The sequence below is a fragment of the Acanthochromis polyacanthus genome, chromosome 12, assembly GCF_021347895.1.
Source record: "Acanthochromis polyacanthus isolate Apoly-LR-REF ecotype Palm Island chromosome 12, KAUST_Apoly_ChrSc, whole genome shotgun sequence".
In the NCBI taxonomy this organism is placed as follows: Eukaryota; Metazoa; Chordata; class Actinopteri; family Pomacentridae; genus Acanthochromis; species Acanthochromis polyacanthus.
Window position 1 is genome coordinate 37,860,459 of NC_067124.1, and position 17,885 is coordinate 37,878,343.

General features: G+C 38.0%; 1 protein-coding gene across 1 annotated transcript; it reads left to right on the forward strand.

The window, feature by feature from the left end:
- The first annotated feature begins 1,560 nt into the window (after positions 1-1,560).
- Positions 1,561-16,975, forward strand: crabp2a (cellular retinoic acid binding protein 2, a). The gene is made up of 4 exons (XM_051957348.1): positions 1,561-2,242; positions 10,230-10,416; positions 12,655-12,769; positions 16,569-16,975. The coding sequence occupies exons 1-4, from the start codon at positions 2,161-2,163 to the stop codon at positions 16,617-16,619; spliced, it is 435 nt and encodes a 144-aa protein (XP_051813308.1). The 5' UTR covers positions 1,561-2,160; the 3' UTR covers positions 16,620-16,975.
- The last annotated feature ends 910 nt before the right edge of the window (positions 16,976-17,885 follow it).

A 17,885-nucleotide genomic window follows, 5' to 3' on the forward strand; every position in this document is an offset into this window, starting at 1 on the left:
GTCGTTTTGTGTCTCTCTTATGTTACTCTGAGTCCCTTTTTTGTTGTTTTGTCTAATTTGTGTGATTTGGGGTCTCATTTATGTCGTTTTGTTATCGTTTTTATTGTGCTGAATTTGTGTTTTACGTCTTGTTGGTCTCGCTTTGTGTCTCATTCTTCTTTGGTGTCTCTTTAGGGACACCTTTTGTTATTACGTGTCGCTGGGTCACACTTTCTTTTACATCTTCTATAAGTTGTTTTGTTCTGAATGTTTTGCACATTTGACACTGACAGTTGTTAACAGCTCCAATAAAGCTTTGAATTTGACAGTTTTCAGGGGTATTTGTGGAAAAACAGGACACTACTGTGGACCATAAAATTTTAAAAAATGTAAATATACCCATAGGGGGCAGTCTCAGAGCATATGCAGCATATTTTCCTCAATAAAAATTCGTACCAGTGCATTATACAACAGCTTTATGTCCATGGAGTGCAGCAGAGAGAGAGAAAAACTTGGACTCACTTGACACTTTTTCACTTTCCTAACAGGATATTCTATTTGAACACTTTCAGAGCAAACACTTAAAGAGTTAAAAAGCTGCAGAAAGTGAGTGACAGCGAAGAACAAGAGAGGATGTGAGGCTGAAGTGGAAATTACAGCTCTGTACGGCTGTCTTGTGAGGACATGCAGTGATTGTGTGTCATGGTGTGTGGCCACTGACTGTGTGTGTGTGTGTGTGTGTGTGCGCGCGCGTGTGTGCTGATGAAGGAAACAATGTGAGCGAGCTTTGTTCACATCAAACAGACCCGCCGGGCCCGCTGCAATCCCTGGATTTGGACGCAGATCTGTGCGTAAAAGCGCATATCACGTTACCAAACTTCAGTCTGAGGCTGTTAGTCACCTTTGTTCGTCAGCGTGTCTCTGCTGTGAGTCTGACACTGAGCCGGTGTGTTGGTGTTCGTGCAGCCCGCACGGTTCTCCTGATGCCTCCCTCCTCCTCTCTCCTCATCCCCCCACAAGTCTCCCGGGTTACCTCGCGCTAATTCGCCGTGCAGCGCTGAGGACGGATCATCCATCAAGAGTCAATAGTTAACGTCCGCTTTGTCCAGTTGCCATCCATCATCAGCACGTGCGTGCGTGCACACAGTGTGTGTGTGTGTGTGTGTGTGTGTGTGTGTGTGTGTGTGTGTGTGTGTGCGTGTGTGTGTGTGTGCGCGTGTGTGCGTGTGTGCGTGTGTGTTCTTCATAGGGCTACCTCCGACCCCCGGGCCCCTGACCCTGCCCCAGTCTGACGTGTCTCCTCCCCCCTCCTCCTCCTCCTCCTCCCCTCGCCCCTTTCTTCCGTCCGAGCAGCGGGGGGCGCGCAGCCCTGAAGGGGGGAGAGACCGCCGACCTGCGCCGGTCCCGCCTCTTATTTTAATCTCTGTGTGCCGGGTTCGGGCCGCTTCTTTCCTCTGACGCAGGCCCCGTTAAATGGATCTCACACCGGCCGCGGCCAGGACACGTATCTCGTTACCACCGCTTTTATTTTTATGACACAGCGCCGCGGCGCGCAGGAGGGGGGCCGGGGGTGAACTTGGCCTCCCGGTCTCCAAACACACCCACACACTCTGCCATCCGTTCAGCCAGTTGACTGCTTCTTCCTTCGCACCGCCCTGCCAAGACGACATGTTCTGTCAACAGCCTGAACCGGCTGCGTCCTCCGTCATTAACCGTTTGGTGACTCACACACACACTCAGTAGATCTGATATTAAAAGAACTGAAGCTCTCCAGAGCGCACGGCCTCAGTTCGGCTGATTCCAGGTGCGCGCTTGGATGAGAAGCATCTCCACACGCTGCATTCAGGGGCGTGGTGCGGACGCGGCGCTGCGGACCCTCTGCCTGTAATCTGTTTCGATCCGGGGCGTGTCCGCGCAGAAAGGGGCGTGCGCAGCGCTCCAGCAGTATCTCTGCTTTCTGTGCCATTTGCAGCGCAGCCGCTTGTTACGCGCACTGCTGCGTCCAGGAGATAAGAGCCTGACGGTCATCCCGGGGAGAGAACACAAGCAACCGGACAGCCAGAGTCCAACCAGCCGGTAAACTCACTCACACGGACAGCTGGAGCATTTTGGTGCACAGACAGCAGCGCAGTTAGACTTGGACCTGACGCTTCACCTCCATTAACCTGCAAACTACCGAACATGGAGCGCAAAATCCCAGACTTCGCCGGCACTTGGGAGATGAAGAGCTCTGAAAACTTCGAGGAACTCTTGAAAACTTTGGGTAAGTGACTGGATTCACTCTGTTTTCAATTCATCTCTCTCTGCTTGCGCCAACGGTTTCCTCTGAAGCCTTTATTCGTGCGCGCCCCTGACGCAGATCCCATGTGTCAGCTCAAACTGTAGCTGCAGGTCACATCTCCCCTGTACCGCCGGGTGGGGGGTCTTTGTCATTCAGCAGAACCCAAAACTCGGAGCTTTGGCCCCCAGCCAGCCTCACCCCTTTTCTCTCTCACCCCTCCCCGAGAAACACAATAGAGACAAACGGCGGCACATCTGTCTGAGAGATGTGTGCGCGTGTTTGTGAGGAGGACCGTTATGACACAATACAGTCACATCTTTATCCGAAGTGACAGTCAGAGCGGAGGAGCGGACACCTGCTGTGAAGCTCCGTCTGTCCGTCCTGAGGAGACAGTTTCCATTAAGTGGACGAGCTGCCGGCGCGCACCTTGAGCTCACCGGTGACTGCAGAGAACAACGCGGCTCTTTATCCGGAGTCCGTGTGGAGCTGATTGAAAAGCTGCCAAAGTGTCCTGAACGTAGAAAGAATGAACCACCAGGCGGCAGCGCGAACCCCTGACGCACCAATTAGCGTCTAACTGGCGTCTCCATCACTTTGTGCAGCAGTTTGAGGTGGAAAAAAGTGAGCAGAGTTAAAAAGATGTAGCTCAGCCGCAGGAAGTATACAAATGAAATTCTATTGCACGCATTGAAATTATTTGCATCCCTCTTTTTTGAGTTAAGACACCTCAAAATCAACAAGCTTTTTCCTCTGCAGTTATCTGAACTTGTCCAGATGTGTTAAAATAAAACTCAAGGTTTCGAAAAATGAAGTTAGAGGCCAATTTCTTTCAGTTGCATCAACTTGAGTAATTTTAAATTTAACCAATGCAGAAAACTGAGTTGAATTTACACATAATCCAAAGCAACTCAGTAAATTAAATTGTCCAGATGTTTTAAGATTCAAAATACTAAACTCTAAGTGAAGAAAAATGTAGTCAGAAGCCAATTTTATTAAGTTATGTCAACTAGAATAAATTAGAATTCAACTAATTCAACTAATATAGAAATTTGAGTTGAATTTACTCATAATATTAAGTTGATCCAACACAACTCTTCAAAAATAATGTGTGCATTTTAAAATGTTTGTTGATGTCAGTGGATCCGATCATCTAGATGTGTTAAGACTCAAAATCCTGAACTCTAAGTGAAGAAAAAATTAGTCAGAAGTCAATTCTATCAAGTTACGCCAACTTGAATTTTGTTTTAATTCAACCGACGTAAAATTTTGAGTTGAATTTACACCTGTTAAATTGATCCAACACAGCTGTAGGGATGTAATAAAGCTGCAGGTGAAACTCCACTGCATGCACAAAAAAGTTGGCATCAGTCATTTTGAGCCATGATCATGAAATTATGTTCAACCAAAAAACTATATTGAGTTCAGGGAAATAGTTCGAAAATCAAACTTATTTTTATCAAAAAAAATGCCCAGATGTGCTAAGACAGAGGAAAAGACCCGAAATTCTGAACTCAATGTGAAGAAAAATGCAGTTAAGTCAATTTTAATAAGTTATGCCAATTATATTAAGTTGATTCAACACAGCCTCTTAAATAATGTTAGTAAAATAAACCTCTGAAATTGTCCAGATGTGCTAATTTGGAGGAGGAAACTCGAAATCCTGAACTCAAGGTACAGAAAAATGAAGTCAGAAACCAATTTCATCAAGTTACATTTTAGCTTTGATTCAACTAATGCAGAAATTTGAGTTGAATCTACTCATAATATTAAGTTGATCCAACACAACTCTTCAAAATAAAGTGTGTAACATGAAATGTTTATCTAAGTCAGTAAATTTGATTGTCCAGATGTGCTAAAAGGAAGACTTTGAATCCTGAACTCAAGATGCAGAAAAATGAAGTTATCAAATCAGTTTTATTTAGTTATGTCAACTCGAATTTAGTTTTAATTCAACTAATGCAGAAATTTGAGTTTGACACATTTACCAACAATATTATGTCAGTTCTGCAGATTTCTTTCTTATCCTGCAGCAGTGCATTGAATGAAATGGTAGAAATATGTTCTTTGTACTATTTTTTCTGCTTTGGCTTCCCTGTTGGAGCCTTTTGGCCCCTGATCATGAGTTTCTTTGGGGCCAAAGCACAGCTGGACTCGGCCTGTCAGCACCCACTGCCCTCCTGTCTCCGTCCATCCCAAATGCTTCCTCTGACCTCCGACCTCTGACCTCCGACCGTCTGTCCGGATTTTAAGCATATTGGTCGCAAAAGCGGCTGTCGAGGTCATTTCTAACTTTTTACAAGAAGCTGCAGATCCATCTGTAGCTCACAAATGGTCCACGGGCCTTCGCCTGACCCCCGGTGTCTGAGCCAACGGGCACTTAGAGAGAAGAGCTGCAGCCGTTAAACGGTTTTACAGCTTTTACGCATTTTTGTGGGTCCTTTTGCTGCCAGATTTTTACAGTTTTGTTGTTTTACAGTGTAGCAGGAGTCACTTTACAGTAAGAAGGCAAGCAGAGCTCAATTAATTTGCATACAAAAGGGTTGTTTGACATGGAACTTCCACATCAGCTGGAGCTGATAGGAAGAAAATCTAACCACATTGTCATCATTGTGACAGATATTACAAAATAAGACACAATTGTGATGGAAATACCATTTTCCCGCCCCACAATTCTTCAGTGATTCAACTCCAAAGATTATACAAATGCCTGAAACAAATTTTTTGCATGATATAATACAGAAATCTTCCCATTTCTAAATCACTTTACAGAAGGCGTTTGCTTTAAAAAGGATTCTAATCACAGTTCATCCAGTATGGTGGAAGAAGTATTTATATCCTTTATAAAATCTGATATAATCTCAGCATGAAAACTGGTAAATTACCAACCACTCATTAATCGATTTATGTATTTTTTTTTTTAAAGAAAAAGTCTTAATTCTCTGACTTCAGCTTCTTAAATAGGAATATTTTGTGTTTTTTTCCTCCTTTATGACAGTAAGAGTTTGAGTTGTGGACAAAAAACTTTGAGAAATTGTGATGATTGTTTTATCAGAGTTTCTATGTACACTGCAAAAAAGAAACTTATTTTTACCATTTTATCTGTAATTTTTTTGAGCAATTTACTGTAAAATCATTTTTCTGATAAAAAAAATACATAAATAGTTCTTTAAACTAGACGGTCCTACTGTATTTAAATCAGCAAAAATACTGTTGTTTCACTGATATTTAAGATTAAAAACCTTTGTTGTCACTGTACAGCTGCAGACAACAAATTAATGAAATTATGGCGGTACTCCCCGAGTTAAAAGAGAATAAAAGATAAGACAAAGTAGAATAAAGCAAAACAAAAAAATGAAAATAACATCTAGGAAGTGTAAACAAACAATGATGACGTAGGGCAAAGAAAGGTGGCTGTCCAAAAACAAAAAAAAAATCCAACAAATATTTTCTGTCAATTGAAAGGAAAATTCTGTGTATTGAGGACTGAAAAATGGTAAATTCAACAGCTTTTTCCACGAATTTTCCCAGTTTTGTTAAACTACAGGTAATATCTAGTAAAATCACAGATAAACCATAAAATTTAAAATAAATTAATGAATAAATTTAAAATGAATAAATAATATCCACAACAAAAATCTGTATTTTTTGCAAATTTTAATCACTTTTTGATATTTTACAGACCGAAACACTTGAATAATGGAGAATAATTGAGCGTTGGGCGGGTCCCCGCATCCCTGCTGGTCGGCGAATCCAAGCATGTCCACCAGGTGGCGCTGCGACTGACAATGCATTTCGGCCTACGGATGTGACGAAGACCGGACTCTGACCATACATGTAAAATCATATAGAGGCTAGTTATAGACAGCACTTCCTGTTTCATGACGAAACATCCAAAATGGCCGCATTCCGTTGGACGCCGTTTCCACGTCCTCAGACTTTTGCGGAGCATCCAGCCCATGCCTGCTGTACATCCTGGTCAAATTTAAGCTCTGCCGGAGTAATCCTGTTTGAGTTTCTAGCGTCTGAAAATGTCCAAAATGACAAAAAAAAAAGCGTAAAATATATGAATCATAATTCAAAATGGCCGACTTCCTGTTGTGTTTTGGTACGTGTGTGTACTGAATGTCGTAGCTGTAGGTGAAACTTGGCTTGGAGGCTGAAACTTTGGCGCTCGGACCCTAACAACTGTCATTTTCAACCGCTTTGAACTAAAATGCCATAAAAAGTGCAACATTTCTCCATGAAATGCTGCAGATTTTGAGGAAAATGCGACACAGACTACAAAAACTCGACCTAATCGGTGTTTTCCTGCAGAGCTTCCCTTCATGTATTAGACCCTCCAGAAAAACGATCGCATGAATTCCCGCATTAATCACCAAAATGCCGCTGATTATGCGGGGGTCAATTATTTCCCAAAAGGCCGCATAATCCCCGCAAAACAGCGCATCATTCCCACAAGAATCTCACATTTCCATGAAAAAAAGAGAAATATGCGGGTCCCGCTTGATTTCACAATTTCCGCATAAAATGAGAAAACTATAACCGATATAAATGGAGTTGTGAGTTTTTATGTGACACCCGGCCTGACGTCATCAGTTCACGCATTCACACACACACTAGAAGCACGAGCTGATGCAGAGTGCGGCGCTCAGAGACGAAAAACAAGAACGGCGAATGCTCAAAGATCACATTTACCTACGAATATTTCAGCCAGAGACCGGGCAAAACAGCACCCAGATTTACTGCACGAAAGTGGGGGGGGGGACTTTTTTGCACCCCGTGCAACATCATTCTGGAGCACCGAAGAAAATCAACCGTGTTGGAGGTAGTTTGCTCTGCCTCAAAGTATAACTAAGCAGAAAGAATGTTTTATTTCTGAGAAATGTGTGATTGAGGAATGTTTAAGTCATGCTAAAGCTGATAATAAATGAAACATTGGCGGCACTTACGGTGATGTGTCTTCCATGCAGTATGTCTGTTTATCTTTATATGGCTCTTTTTCATTCAGAGGTAGCCTAGTAACAGGATGTAGGAGAAGAATCACCTTTTTTCCCAGTTCTTACATATTTCGCATCTTTTTGCATATTTCACAACTATTCACACACTTCGCAACTTTCCGCAATTTCCCCGCATAAAATGGGATAAAACCCCCGCATATTTATTCGCATAATCAAGGATTTTAGTCCGTCTTTTTCTGGAGGGTCTAATACATGTGTGCAGACGGCATGACGGTGCACATGTGCAGCTCGTCCCACTGCGGCCGGATGACTGAGCGATTCTCTGTGTATATATTTACACTTGGTGACAGGTGGGAATGTGCGAGAGGTGAGAAGTGTGAAACCCAAACCGACGGCAGATACACCACCAGGAGACACACACACACACACACACCTACACACACTTCCCCTCACACTTGGACTGAGGTCTTCACAGACCGACTCCCCCTCTAGCCTCCCCTCCTTCCACGCCGGTCGCTTCTCTTTTCCCACGCTGGATCCCCAACTTCCCTCCTCATATTCAAATCCTCCCAAAACGTTCTGCTAATGAACCCCAAAACCCCACAGTATGAAAGCATTTTATCTTTAAAATGTCAACAAAACAGAGCAGAACGTCGGATTGTCTCCTTTCCGACGCTCCTTGAACTAATCATTTACATCACGTGGTTCCATTATGATTAAATAAATCCTCCAGTTGTCCTCATTAACAGGCACCAAAAATAGTTTCCTTGTCTGAAAAAAATACAAAAAATTCAGCAAAAAAATTCCCAAAATTTCTGAAAATTTGCAAAACCTTCAGGAAGAAAATTCCAATAATTCCTTCAAAGTTTCCCTTAAAACTTTTCTTTTTAAATCCCCCAAATTTGGCAAGAAAATTCTGGTAAATATTTTCAAAAAATGAGTAAAAATCTTCCCCAAAAAATCCTAAAAATATCTAAAGTGATTACATATATATCAGTAAAACGTTTTTCTTTCAGAACATTCACAAAAAAAAATCAACCAAAATCCAGCAAAATTCGCCTAAAAATGTTGAAAATATGGAAAAAAAATTACAGTGAAACTTCTGATGTCCGCATTTTCAACATTTTTGGGAAATTTTTGAACATTTTTGCTGGATTTTGGTTGATTTTTTTGTGAATGTTCTTTAAAAATATTAGAAGTTTTACTGATATATGTATATATAATCACTAGATATTTTTAGGATTTTTTGGAAGATTTTTACAAATTTTTGAGTATATTTACAAGAATTTTCTTGTCAACTTTGGGGATTTTTTTTAAAAAAAATAAAATTTTGAGGGAAAATTTTAAAGAAGTATTGAATTTCCTTCCTGAGCTTTTTGCAAATTTTCAGAAATTTGGGGAATTTTTTTTCAGATTTTTTGGATTTTTTTTTTCAGACAAGCAACAATATTTTTTGGTGTCCGTAAATGAAGACAACAGGAGGGTTAATACATCTCAAATTAGGAGGTTACATGAAAGCAAAAGTCTATTATTGAGTGAAAAACTTATTTTTTAGCATGTCTGGCTTATTATAAGACACCTAAACTTGACCATCCTGGTAAAATAGAGCTTCAAATAAGTTAATTTTAAGCTCATTTTAAGATCTCAGTATTCTAAATATCACATCTTATTTCAAGAAATCTTACCAAGCCATTTTTCACTTGTTCTAACTGGCAGATTTTTTCACGTATTTCAAGGTAAAAGTGTGAAAGCATTTTTCCAGTGTGAAGGTCTAAATCTGTCTGTAAAACTTGGGTGCAGAAAGCAGAAGCGACGGTGTCGGTCCGAGGCTGCTGAGCGAGTGTTTGCAGCGATGATGAATCCGGGGGGAATGCAGATGTGGCGACACGTTTGTCATATGACCTCATTGTTTCCTCTGTCATCACTGTTGGACAGAGCTGTGCAGGAAAAACACAAACAGGGCAGCAGGACGGTGGCTCTGCAGAGTTTTGGTTAAATAAAAAAAAAGGGCTGATTAGAGGCCTTAAAGTCGCTTCCTATAAACCAGGGCTGTCAAAGGTGCCAAAACCGGCCCTCCAGAGGGTTCAATCCGGCCCTAAAGTGTAAAACTTCCAGAGAAGACATTAACTACAGATTGTACAAGGTTGTAAAAGTATACATTTAAAATTATTTCTACACCATGACAAGTTGTTTTGATCATACAGTAAAATACTAGATTGTTCTTTGTTGTTTTGTGCCTCATTTTTGTCATATTTTGTCTTGTTTTTGTTGGTTTTGTGGGGTTTTTTTGTCTGGCTTTTGTCATTTTTCTCATTTTTCTTTTGTTTTGTGTTTCATTTTTGTCTAGATGTGTCATTTGTCCATTTTTGTCATTTTGTTTCTTGCTTTTGTCATTGTGTTTCATTTTTGTCAGATTTTGTCTTGTTTTGTCTGGCTTTTGTCATTTGTCTCGAGTTTTGTCTTTTTGTGTTTCATTTTTTGTCTCGTTTGTGCTTTTTGTCTTATTTTTGTCATTTTGTGTTTTGCGTCATTCATCGTTTGAGAATCGTTTTTGTCATTTTGTGTATATTTTTGTCTCTCTTGTGTCGTTTGTCCGTATTTGTCATTTTGTTTCTTGCTTTTGTCGCTTTGTTTCTCACTTTTGTGATATTTTCTCTTGCTTTTGTTGCTTTTTGTCTGACTTTTGTCATTTTAATCATTAAGTAAACTATTTTATTCAGTTCCAGATGACTAAATGCTTTGTTCCTTCGTAGACATTCTGTGATCTGGAAGTTGTAATAATAAATGAGAAACTGAGGGATAAGATTGTTGAAATTTGACCTGAAATTGGGCTGAATGTGGAGCCTGAACTAACATGAGTTTGACACCGCTGCTGTAAACCAGTTGTCATTATTTCAATACAAACTGCATTTGTATTGAGCTAAAGCCTTGTCACAGCCGTGTGTTTGGGTCTTTATAGGAGTCTCTTCTCTCTCGTACTTTACTTTCCGTCTTGTTTTTGTGTTTCTCAGGCGTGAACGTGATGCTGCGTAAGATCGCGGTGAAGGCGGCGTCCAAACCGCTGGTGGAGATCACGCAGGACGGCGAGACGCTGTCCATCAAAACCTTCACCACCGTCCGAACCACCCACATCACCTTCACCGTGGGGCAGGAGTTCAACGAGAGCACGGTGGACGGACGTCCTGCACGGTACGAAGCGTCCAGGAGAGGTTTTACTCTGCAGGGAGCTTTTAGAGCAAACGTCCCCTTAGAAACGCTTTCAGGGGAGAAAAGGTTCCTACTGCAGGGTCACATGCTGATTGGTTAAACCTCTGAACCCCCAAAGCCTGCCGGCACACTGCAAAAACTCTAAATCTTACCAAGTCTGTTTGTCTTACTTTTAGTCAAAAATGTCTCATCTCACTTGATTTAAGATAAATTCAATTATCAAGAGACATTTCAGCAAGAAGGAGGGGCTTGTTTTAAGAAAATGCATCTTAAATATCTCATTAAGTCAAACAATCTTGAAATTATCTTGTTTTGAGTTGAATTTTACAAGAAAACTCAAAATAAGTTTAACCTTCATGTCGTCCTGCGGGTCAAATTGACCCGTTTTAAAGTTTGAAAATGTGGAAAAAAAAAAAAATTCACAGTGAAACTTTTGATGTCCACATTTTTGGGAAATTTTAAAAAAAATTTTGGTGGAAAAAAAATGTTAAAAAATTTCTTTAGAACATTCACAACAAAATCTACCCAAATTGATTTTTTGCGAATGTTCTTAAAGAAAATATTAGACTTTTACTGATATATATGTAATGACTTTAGATATTGTTCGGATTTTTTGGAAGATTTTCACTCATTTTTTGAAAATATTTACAAGAATTTTCTCACCAAATTTGGGGGAATTTTTAAAAATATTTTTTAAGGGAAACTTTGAAGGAATTATTGGAATTCTCTTCCTGAGGGTTTTGCAAATTTTTATAAATTTGAGGAACTTTTTTTCTGATTTTTTAAAAAAAATTTCAGACAAGGAAACAATATTTTTGGTGCCGTAAATGAGGACAACTGGAAGTTGTTTTTCAACATTTTGGGAAAATTTTTAAAAAAAAATTTGGTGGGAAAAAAACAAATGTTAAATAAAATGTTTCTTTAAGAACATTCACAAAAATGCATGTTCTTAAAGAAAATATTAGAAGTTTTACTGACATATATGTAATGACTTTAAATATTTTTAGGATTTTTTTGAAGATTTTTATTATTTTTTTGTAAAGTATTTACATTTTTATAATTTTTCTATTTTTTAAAGTTTTATTTCTTGCCAAATTTGGGGATTTAAAACAAAAACAAACAAACAAAAACTTTTAAGGAATTTTCTTCCTGAAGGTTTTGCAAATTTTTATAAATTTGGCGATTTTTTTGCAGAATTTCAGACAAGAAAACAGCATTTTTTGGGGCCGTAAATGAGGATAACAGGAGGGTTAAGACACGTAAGCTATAAAAATCTTGGTAGCTTTCCCAGCTAATTTAAGATCTCAGTATTCTAAATATCATATTTTATTTCAAGCAATCTTACCAAGACATTTTTTCTTTGTTCTATTGGCAGATTTTTTTTTCACTTATTTCAAAGTAAAAGTTGTTTGCAATCAGTTTGTTTCTCTTGTTTTGAAAGGAGCATTTTTTCCAGTGCAAGTCTGAAATGCATGTTATCTTTAAAAATGAAAAAAAAAACATTTAAAACTTGCTAAATAAAAAAGAATTGTGGGATTTCCACCTTTTTGATGGTTCCAAATCCAAGAACATCCTGATGTTTCATCAAAATCACAGTAAAAGCCTTCATTACTTGGAGTCCAAATCCAGCACAAATGTCCAGCTGTGTTTGTTAAACGGTGTTTTTGTTAAATTACAGACTTTACACTGATGCTGAGCTAAACTTTCCAGTGAAGCAGGAACAAATTTGAAACAAACATTTGGATATTCAGATTTTTGAGAAGCTTTTCTGCAGAGAAACGCTGTCAGACACATAAAATCATTCGAAATAAAGTGTTTTTTGGCATTTTGGAGCATGTAATAAAGGAGATCTTTAACTGAAGTTGCATTTTGCTGAACAAGAAATGAAGTTTCATTGCATGAGAAGGTAATTTGTAGGAGTCAGAGTTGCACTAAATGCACTTCGGCTCCACTTTCTCTGCATTAAACCCACAAAACTGACTAGAAACGGCTGTTTGGGTCTGTTTCATTTGGCTCTTCATCACGTCTCCTTCCAGCCTCCCTCTTGGCCTTTCCTGCCCTCCGTCCCTCCCTGATCCTCCTCGTTTTCCCATGCATGGCCTCTGTTCTGCGTCTCCAAAGCAAACAAGCTTCCCTCCGCTAACGATGAGCGTATCACGACTCATCGCCTCTCAGCCGTCGGCCTCGTCTTCCTTCATTCATTCATTCACATTATTTCTCCTTTCAGAGTTTCCCTCGCTGGGAGACCGACAGTAAGATCAGCTGCGATCAGACTCTGCAGAAAGGAGAAGGTCCGAAGACGTCCTGGACCCGAGAGATCACCGCCGAAGGGAAACTGATCCTGGTAAATAAACAATCACACAAATTAAAGCAGGTTCTTCAAGTTACTGCAGATTAAGGAGCAGAAATTCTGCTGCACAAACTGGAAATCTAAAAAAAATCTCATCTCTTCCTACCTGCAGAGCCACTGATTCATTACTAAAATTGGACTTTTGGATTCAGCTCTGAAAGAATTTGAATCTTAAAAATGCAAAAACCAAAAACAAGCGGCTCAAAACACGAACGTTTGTCGATAAAAAGTGAAGAAAAGACGAAATTAATTAAGAATCTGTAGGCAGTAGGGATGAAGTAATTATTATTTCTTATTAATTGGAGTTCTTTTAAATGCACACATATGTAACAAACACAGGGAAAAAATGCTGATTTAAATAATATAAAGATGCCATTTGAGCAGGCATTTATTTTTATTTTAATTTAATAAGTTTCCTGTTTGCTATGTGCAAACAGCCTGCAGTTCAGCCAAGACATCCATGAATTTTTGTGACGTGTGTGTGGTCACAGCAGACTCACTAATATGTTTTTAGGTGCAACACAAAGAAAATAATTTTTATTTTTTCACAGAATCTGGTTCAAACAAACACTTAATTTTTGACATTTTTTTTTAGAAAAAGAGAGACCTGTAGAATTTAGCGATTTTGAATTAAACATCATGATTTTAATATTAGATTTGGTTAATTTTTCTAAAATAAATGCACGTCGTAGAAGATTGGTTCAGAAAGTGTCTGAAAGCTGAAAATCCGATATTTTTTCTGTTTTTACAGTTTCTAGTTCTGATAAATGGTGTAATTTTGGTATCTTATTTACAAAATATAACAGACATTTTAATTCCATGAGCAAGTTCTGGGGTTCAGACGGTTAAAATGTGAATAAACGAGAATTTTCATTTAATTCTTGTCCTTCTTTTAAGCTTTCTGTGGATTTTTCCAGCTTCTTTCTCACAGTTAATTCTGTTAGGAAAACGTCCCGGCTGTCATCACACAGATTAAAGTGTTTACTTTGAGTCATTTTCATAATAAAAGACGTCTGACGGCGACAGATTACACTTCTTCTGTTGATGAAAACCGTGAATAAAAAGCTGGAGAGTCTGTGTTTAATCAGGATTAAATCATTAAACCTTTAAGAGTTCTTTTGTTTGTCGCAGTGGGAGCTGAATAGGATTTGATACAATTTGATATTTTTACAGGCAAATATAAAAAAGAAAGAAAGTTCTTAAGAAACATTTTAAGCATTGTTTTTTCCCACCAAAAAATGTTCAAGGATTTCCCAAAAATGTTGAAAATGTGGACATCAGAAGTTTCACTGTGATAATATTTTTTTTTCTCCACATTTTCAAACTTTAAAACGGGTCAATTTGACCTGCAGGACGTCTATGGAGTCACAGGAGTGCCACATCAAAAAAAAAAAAAAACATAAATAAATAAATAAATAAATGTGGAAATATAAAGAGAAATAAATAAATAAATAAACAAATAAATGTGGAAATATAAAGTGAAATAAATAAAAAAAATTGGAAATATAAAGAGAAACAAATAAATGTGGAAATATAAAGTGAAATAAATAAATAAATAAATAGGAAAATTTTATCTTTGCTTTTACCTTTTCTGTTTTTTCCATTTATTTATTTATTTCTCTTCATATTTCCACATTTATTTATTTATTCATATTTTGATGTGGCACTCCTGTGACTCCGTAGACGACACGAGGGTTAAAGAAATTAAAGAAAAAACCTCCAAACAGCTTTAAATGAGAGCAGATATATAAAATATCAGACTTCCTTGTGTATTAGTCACGGAAAATGAGCATCAATCAACAAAATGTGAGATTTATTTCACATGTCGGCGTGTAACCAGTAGCTCCCAGTTTTAAAAGAACACACACATTTGTAAAACTACATCAGCCTGTAATTTACAGCCTGTAAATCTGCGTTGTCTCTAAATTGTATAATTACATAATTGCACTGAGGTCTAATTATCCTCCTGGCAGACGATGAAGAGCCGCCGCTGAAGGTGACAAGCATCAGCTTCAAGTCACGAAAGCTGAAGTTGAAAAACAAAATCCACATTAAATAACAGAGGTTCACTTTCCCGTTTCTATTTTGGTTTTGCTGTAAACAGAAACAGTCTGTGTGGAACATAAAGCCGCGCCCTGACGTAAAACAAACTTTAACTTTAACCAGGTGAACCAGTAAACCAGTTTATCTGGAGAACTCACAAACCGTAAACACAAGAAACATTTATGAGGAGATTCTTGCTCGGCAGCTGGCAGTTCGTTCACATTTGAAACGCCTCATTTAACCCTCTGAGCTCCACACACTGACTAGGTGTTTACTTTTGTTGTTTTAAAAACATTTTGGGTCATTTTTCAAACATTTTGGACAAACTGAGTCACTCTCGACACTTTTTTCAACTGTTTGGGGCCATTTTTTGTTATGTTAGAACAATTTTAGTAATTCTGGACAATTTCTGAGTCACTTGGAAGATGAAATTATTTTGTTTCCAGCCTCTAGAACCTTTTCCTCTCTACTCTGCTCATCATCAGTACAAAGATGTTTCTCCATGCTGAATGTATCACCAACCTGCTCCTCTGTTCACTGTTTCTGAGCCATGCTGACTTTATTTTATTCATCCAGTAGCTTTGGTTTTCCCCTCAGTTTCTCTTGTTGCCTCCATTTTGTACCTTACTTGTGTTGTTTTTGTCATTTTGTGTCTTAGTTTTGTAATTTTGTGTCCGTTTTGTCAGTTTCTGTCTCCTTTTAGTCATTTTGTGTCATGTTGTGTCTCATTTTTGCTTTTTTGTGTCTTGTTTTTGTCATTTTGTCTCGTTTTTGTCGTTTTGTGTCTCGTTTTTGTCATTTCTTCTCAATTTTGTTGTTTTGTGTGTGTCTTTTTTGTCATTTTGTCTCAATTTTGTCATTTTGTATCATGTTTTTGTCATTTCATGTCTCATTTTTGTCAATTTGTGTCATTTTGTCATTTCGTGTCTCATTTTTGTCTTTTTTTGTCTTGATTTTGTCATTTTGTATCTCGTTTTTTCATTATTTTGCCGTTTTTTGTCTTGATTTTGTCATTTTGTATCTTGTTTTTGCTGTTTTGTGTCTCATTTTTGTCATTTTGTTTTGGTTTTGTCATTTTGAGTCTCGGTTTTGTCGTTTTCCGTCTCGTTTTTGACATGTAGTGTCTCATTTTTGTTGTTTTGTGTCTGCGTTTTGTCAACCTGCTCCTCTGTATGCTCATTTTATTGATCCAGTGTTTTATTTTCTGTGTAAATTCAGCTGAATTGTTTGTATTGTTGACTTTCTGAACATCATCTGTTCAGTGCCAACATTTCATTTTTAGCACATTTTGATAAAACATCATGATTTCATATTGGGCGTTTGGATAATTCTCCCAGCGGAACAACAACTTGCACATAATTATTCCGAGAATCATGAGAAAATCTGGCATTTTTTCTGCTTTTACAGTTTCTGGCTCTGATGAATGGTGTAATTTTGGCAGTTTTTTGAATTTTAACAAGTCTTTCAGGGACGGTTTTTGAGGTTCGGAGGGTTAAAACTCACAACTGCTCTTCAGAATCCTGCAGTAAAACAAAAGCGTGCGTGACCAGAATATGTTTACTTGGACGATTTTTCCACTAACGGCGTTGGCAGACTGAGATTATGTTACCGCAGGAGACATTTTAAATTAAAAAGCAGCTCAATTTGGAGATGTGCTGCTCCGTGAAACACTTTTATTACAGATTCACGTTGAAATGTGGAGAATCCTGCCAGCAAAATGACTAAAACCTGCTTTTTTCTTTCTTTTCAGACCATGAGAGCGGACGACGTGATTTGCACCCGAGTCTACGAGCGACAATGAACAAGAGCACTTCTCACTTTCCCAGCGTTTCCTCTCATCTGTAGTTTTTTCCTCCACCGTGTATTAACTGTATCTAACGCCTCACAGTCTTAGCTCTTCCCCTGCAGCCGGAGTTTTAAAACGTGTCAAATGTGTCGCTGCATGTGTGTGTTTGTGCGACTGTATCTGTAAAAACCGAACCTACGAGCTGTTCAGGTCAGTTTTGATGTTCCTCCCTCCCCCCCCGGCCACTTTTTCTATCTCACATTTTATATTTATTACTACACTAGTTTTTACTTTGTGTCTCTTTGTATGAAAAAAAGAAGAAATGTGACCACAGGAAAACAACACTTTCACAATAAAAGCCACGATGATAACTCTTGTCGGCTCTGGTCGTGCTGTAAAAAATTCTAAATCTTACCAAGTCTGTTTGTCTTATTTTTAGTCAGAATGTCTCATCTCACTTGATTTAAGATAAATTCACTTGACAAGAGACATTTCAGCAAGAAGGAGGGGCTTGTTTTAAGACAATGCATCTTAAATATCTCGTTAATCAAACAATCTTGAATTTATCTTGTTTTGAGTTGAATTTTACAAGAAAACTCAAAATAAGTTTAACCCTCGTGTCGTCCTGCAGGTCAAATTGACCCGTTTAAAGTTTAAAAATGTGGAAAAAAAATATTTTCACAGTGAAACTTCTGATGTCCACATTTTCAACATCTTTTATGGTGGAAAAAAGAAATGTTAAAAATGTTTCTTTAAGAACATTCACAAAAAAAATCTACCAAAACTGATTTTTTTGTGAATGTTCTTAAAGAAAATATTAGAAGTTTTACTGATATATATGTAATCATTTTAGATATCTTTAGGATTTTTTTGGAAGATTTTTACTCATTTATTGAAAATATTGACAAGAATTTTCTTGCCAAATTTGGGGGATTTTTTAAAATAAAAGTTTTAAGGGAAACTTTTAAGGAATTATTGGAATTTTCTTACTGAAGGTTTTGCAAATTTTTATAAATTTGGGGAAGTTTTTTGCTGATTTTTTTTTTGGAAGATTTTTACAAATTTTTTGAAAATATTAAGAATTTTCTTGCCAACTTTGGGGATTTTTTTAAAAAAAATAAAACTTTCAGGGAAAATTTTAAAGAAGTTTTGAAATTTCCTTCCTGAGGTTTTTTTTGTTGCAAGTTTTCAGAAATTTGTTTAACTTTTTTGCTAATTTTTTGGATGTTTTTCAGACAAGGAAACAATATTTTTGGTGCCGTAAATGAGGACAACAGGAGA

Coding starts and splice junctions, on each gene's coding strand:
- crabp2a (XM_051957348.1), top strand. CDS start 2,161: ATGGAGCGCAAAATCCCAGACTTCGCCGGCACTTGGGAGATGAAGAGC. Junction 2,243..10,229: donor GGAACTCTTGAAAACTTTGG/GTAAGTGACTGG, acceptor TGTGTTTCTCAG/GCGTGAACGTGATGCTGCGT. Junction 12,770..16,568: donor CCGAAGGGAAACTGATCCTG/GTAAATAAACAA, acceptor CTTTCTTTTCAG/ACCATGAGAGCGGACGACGT.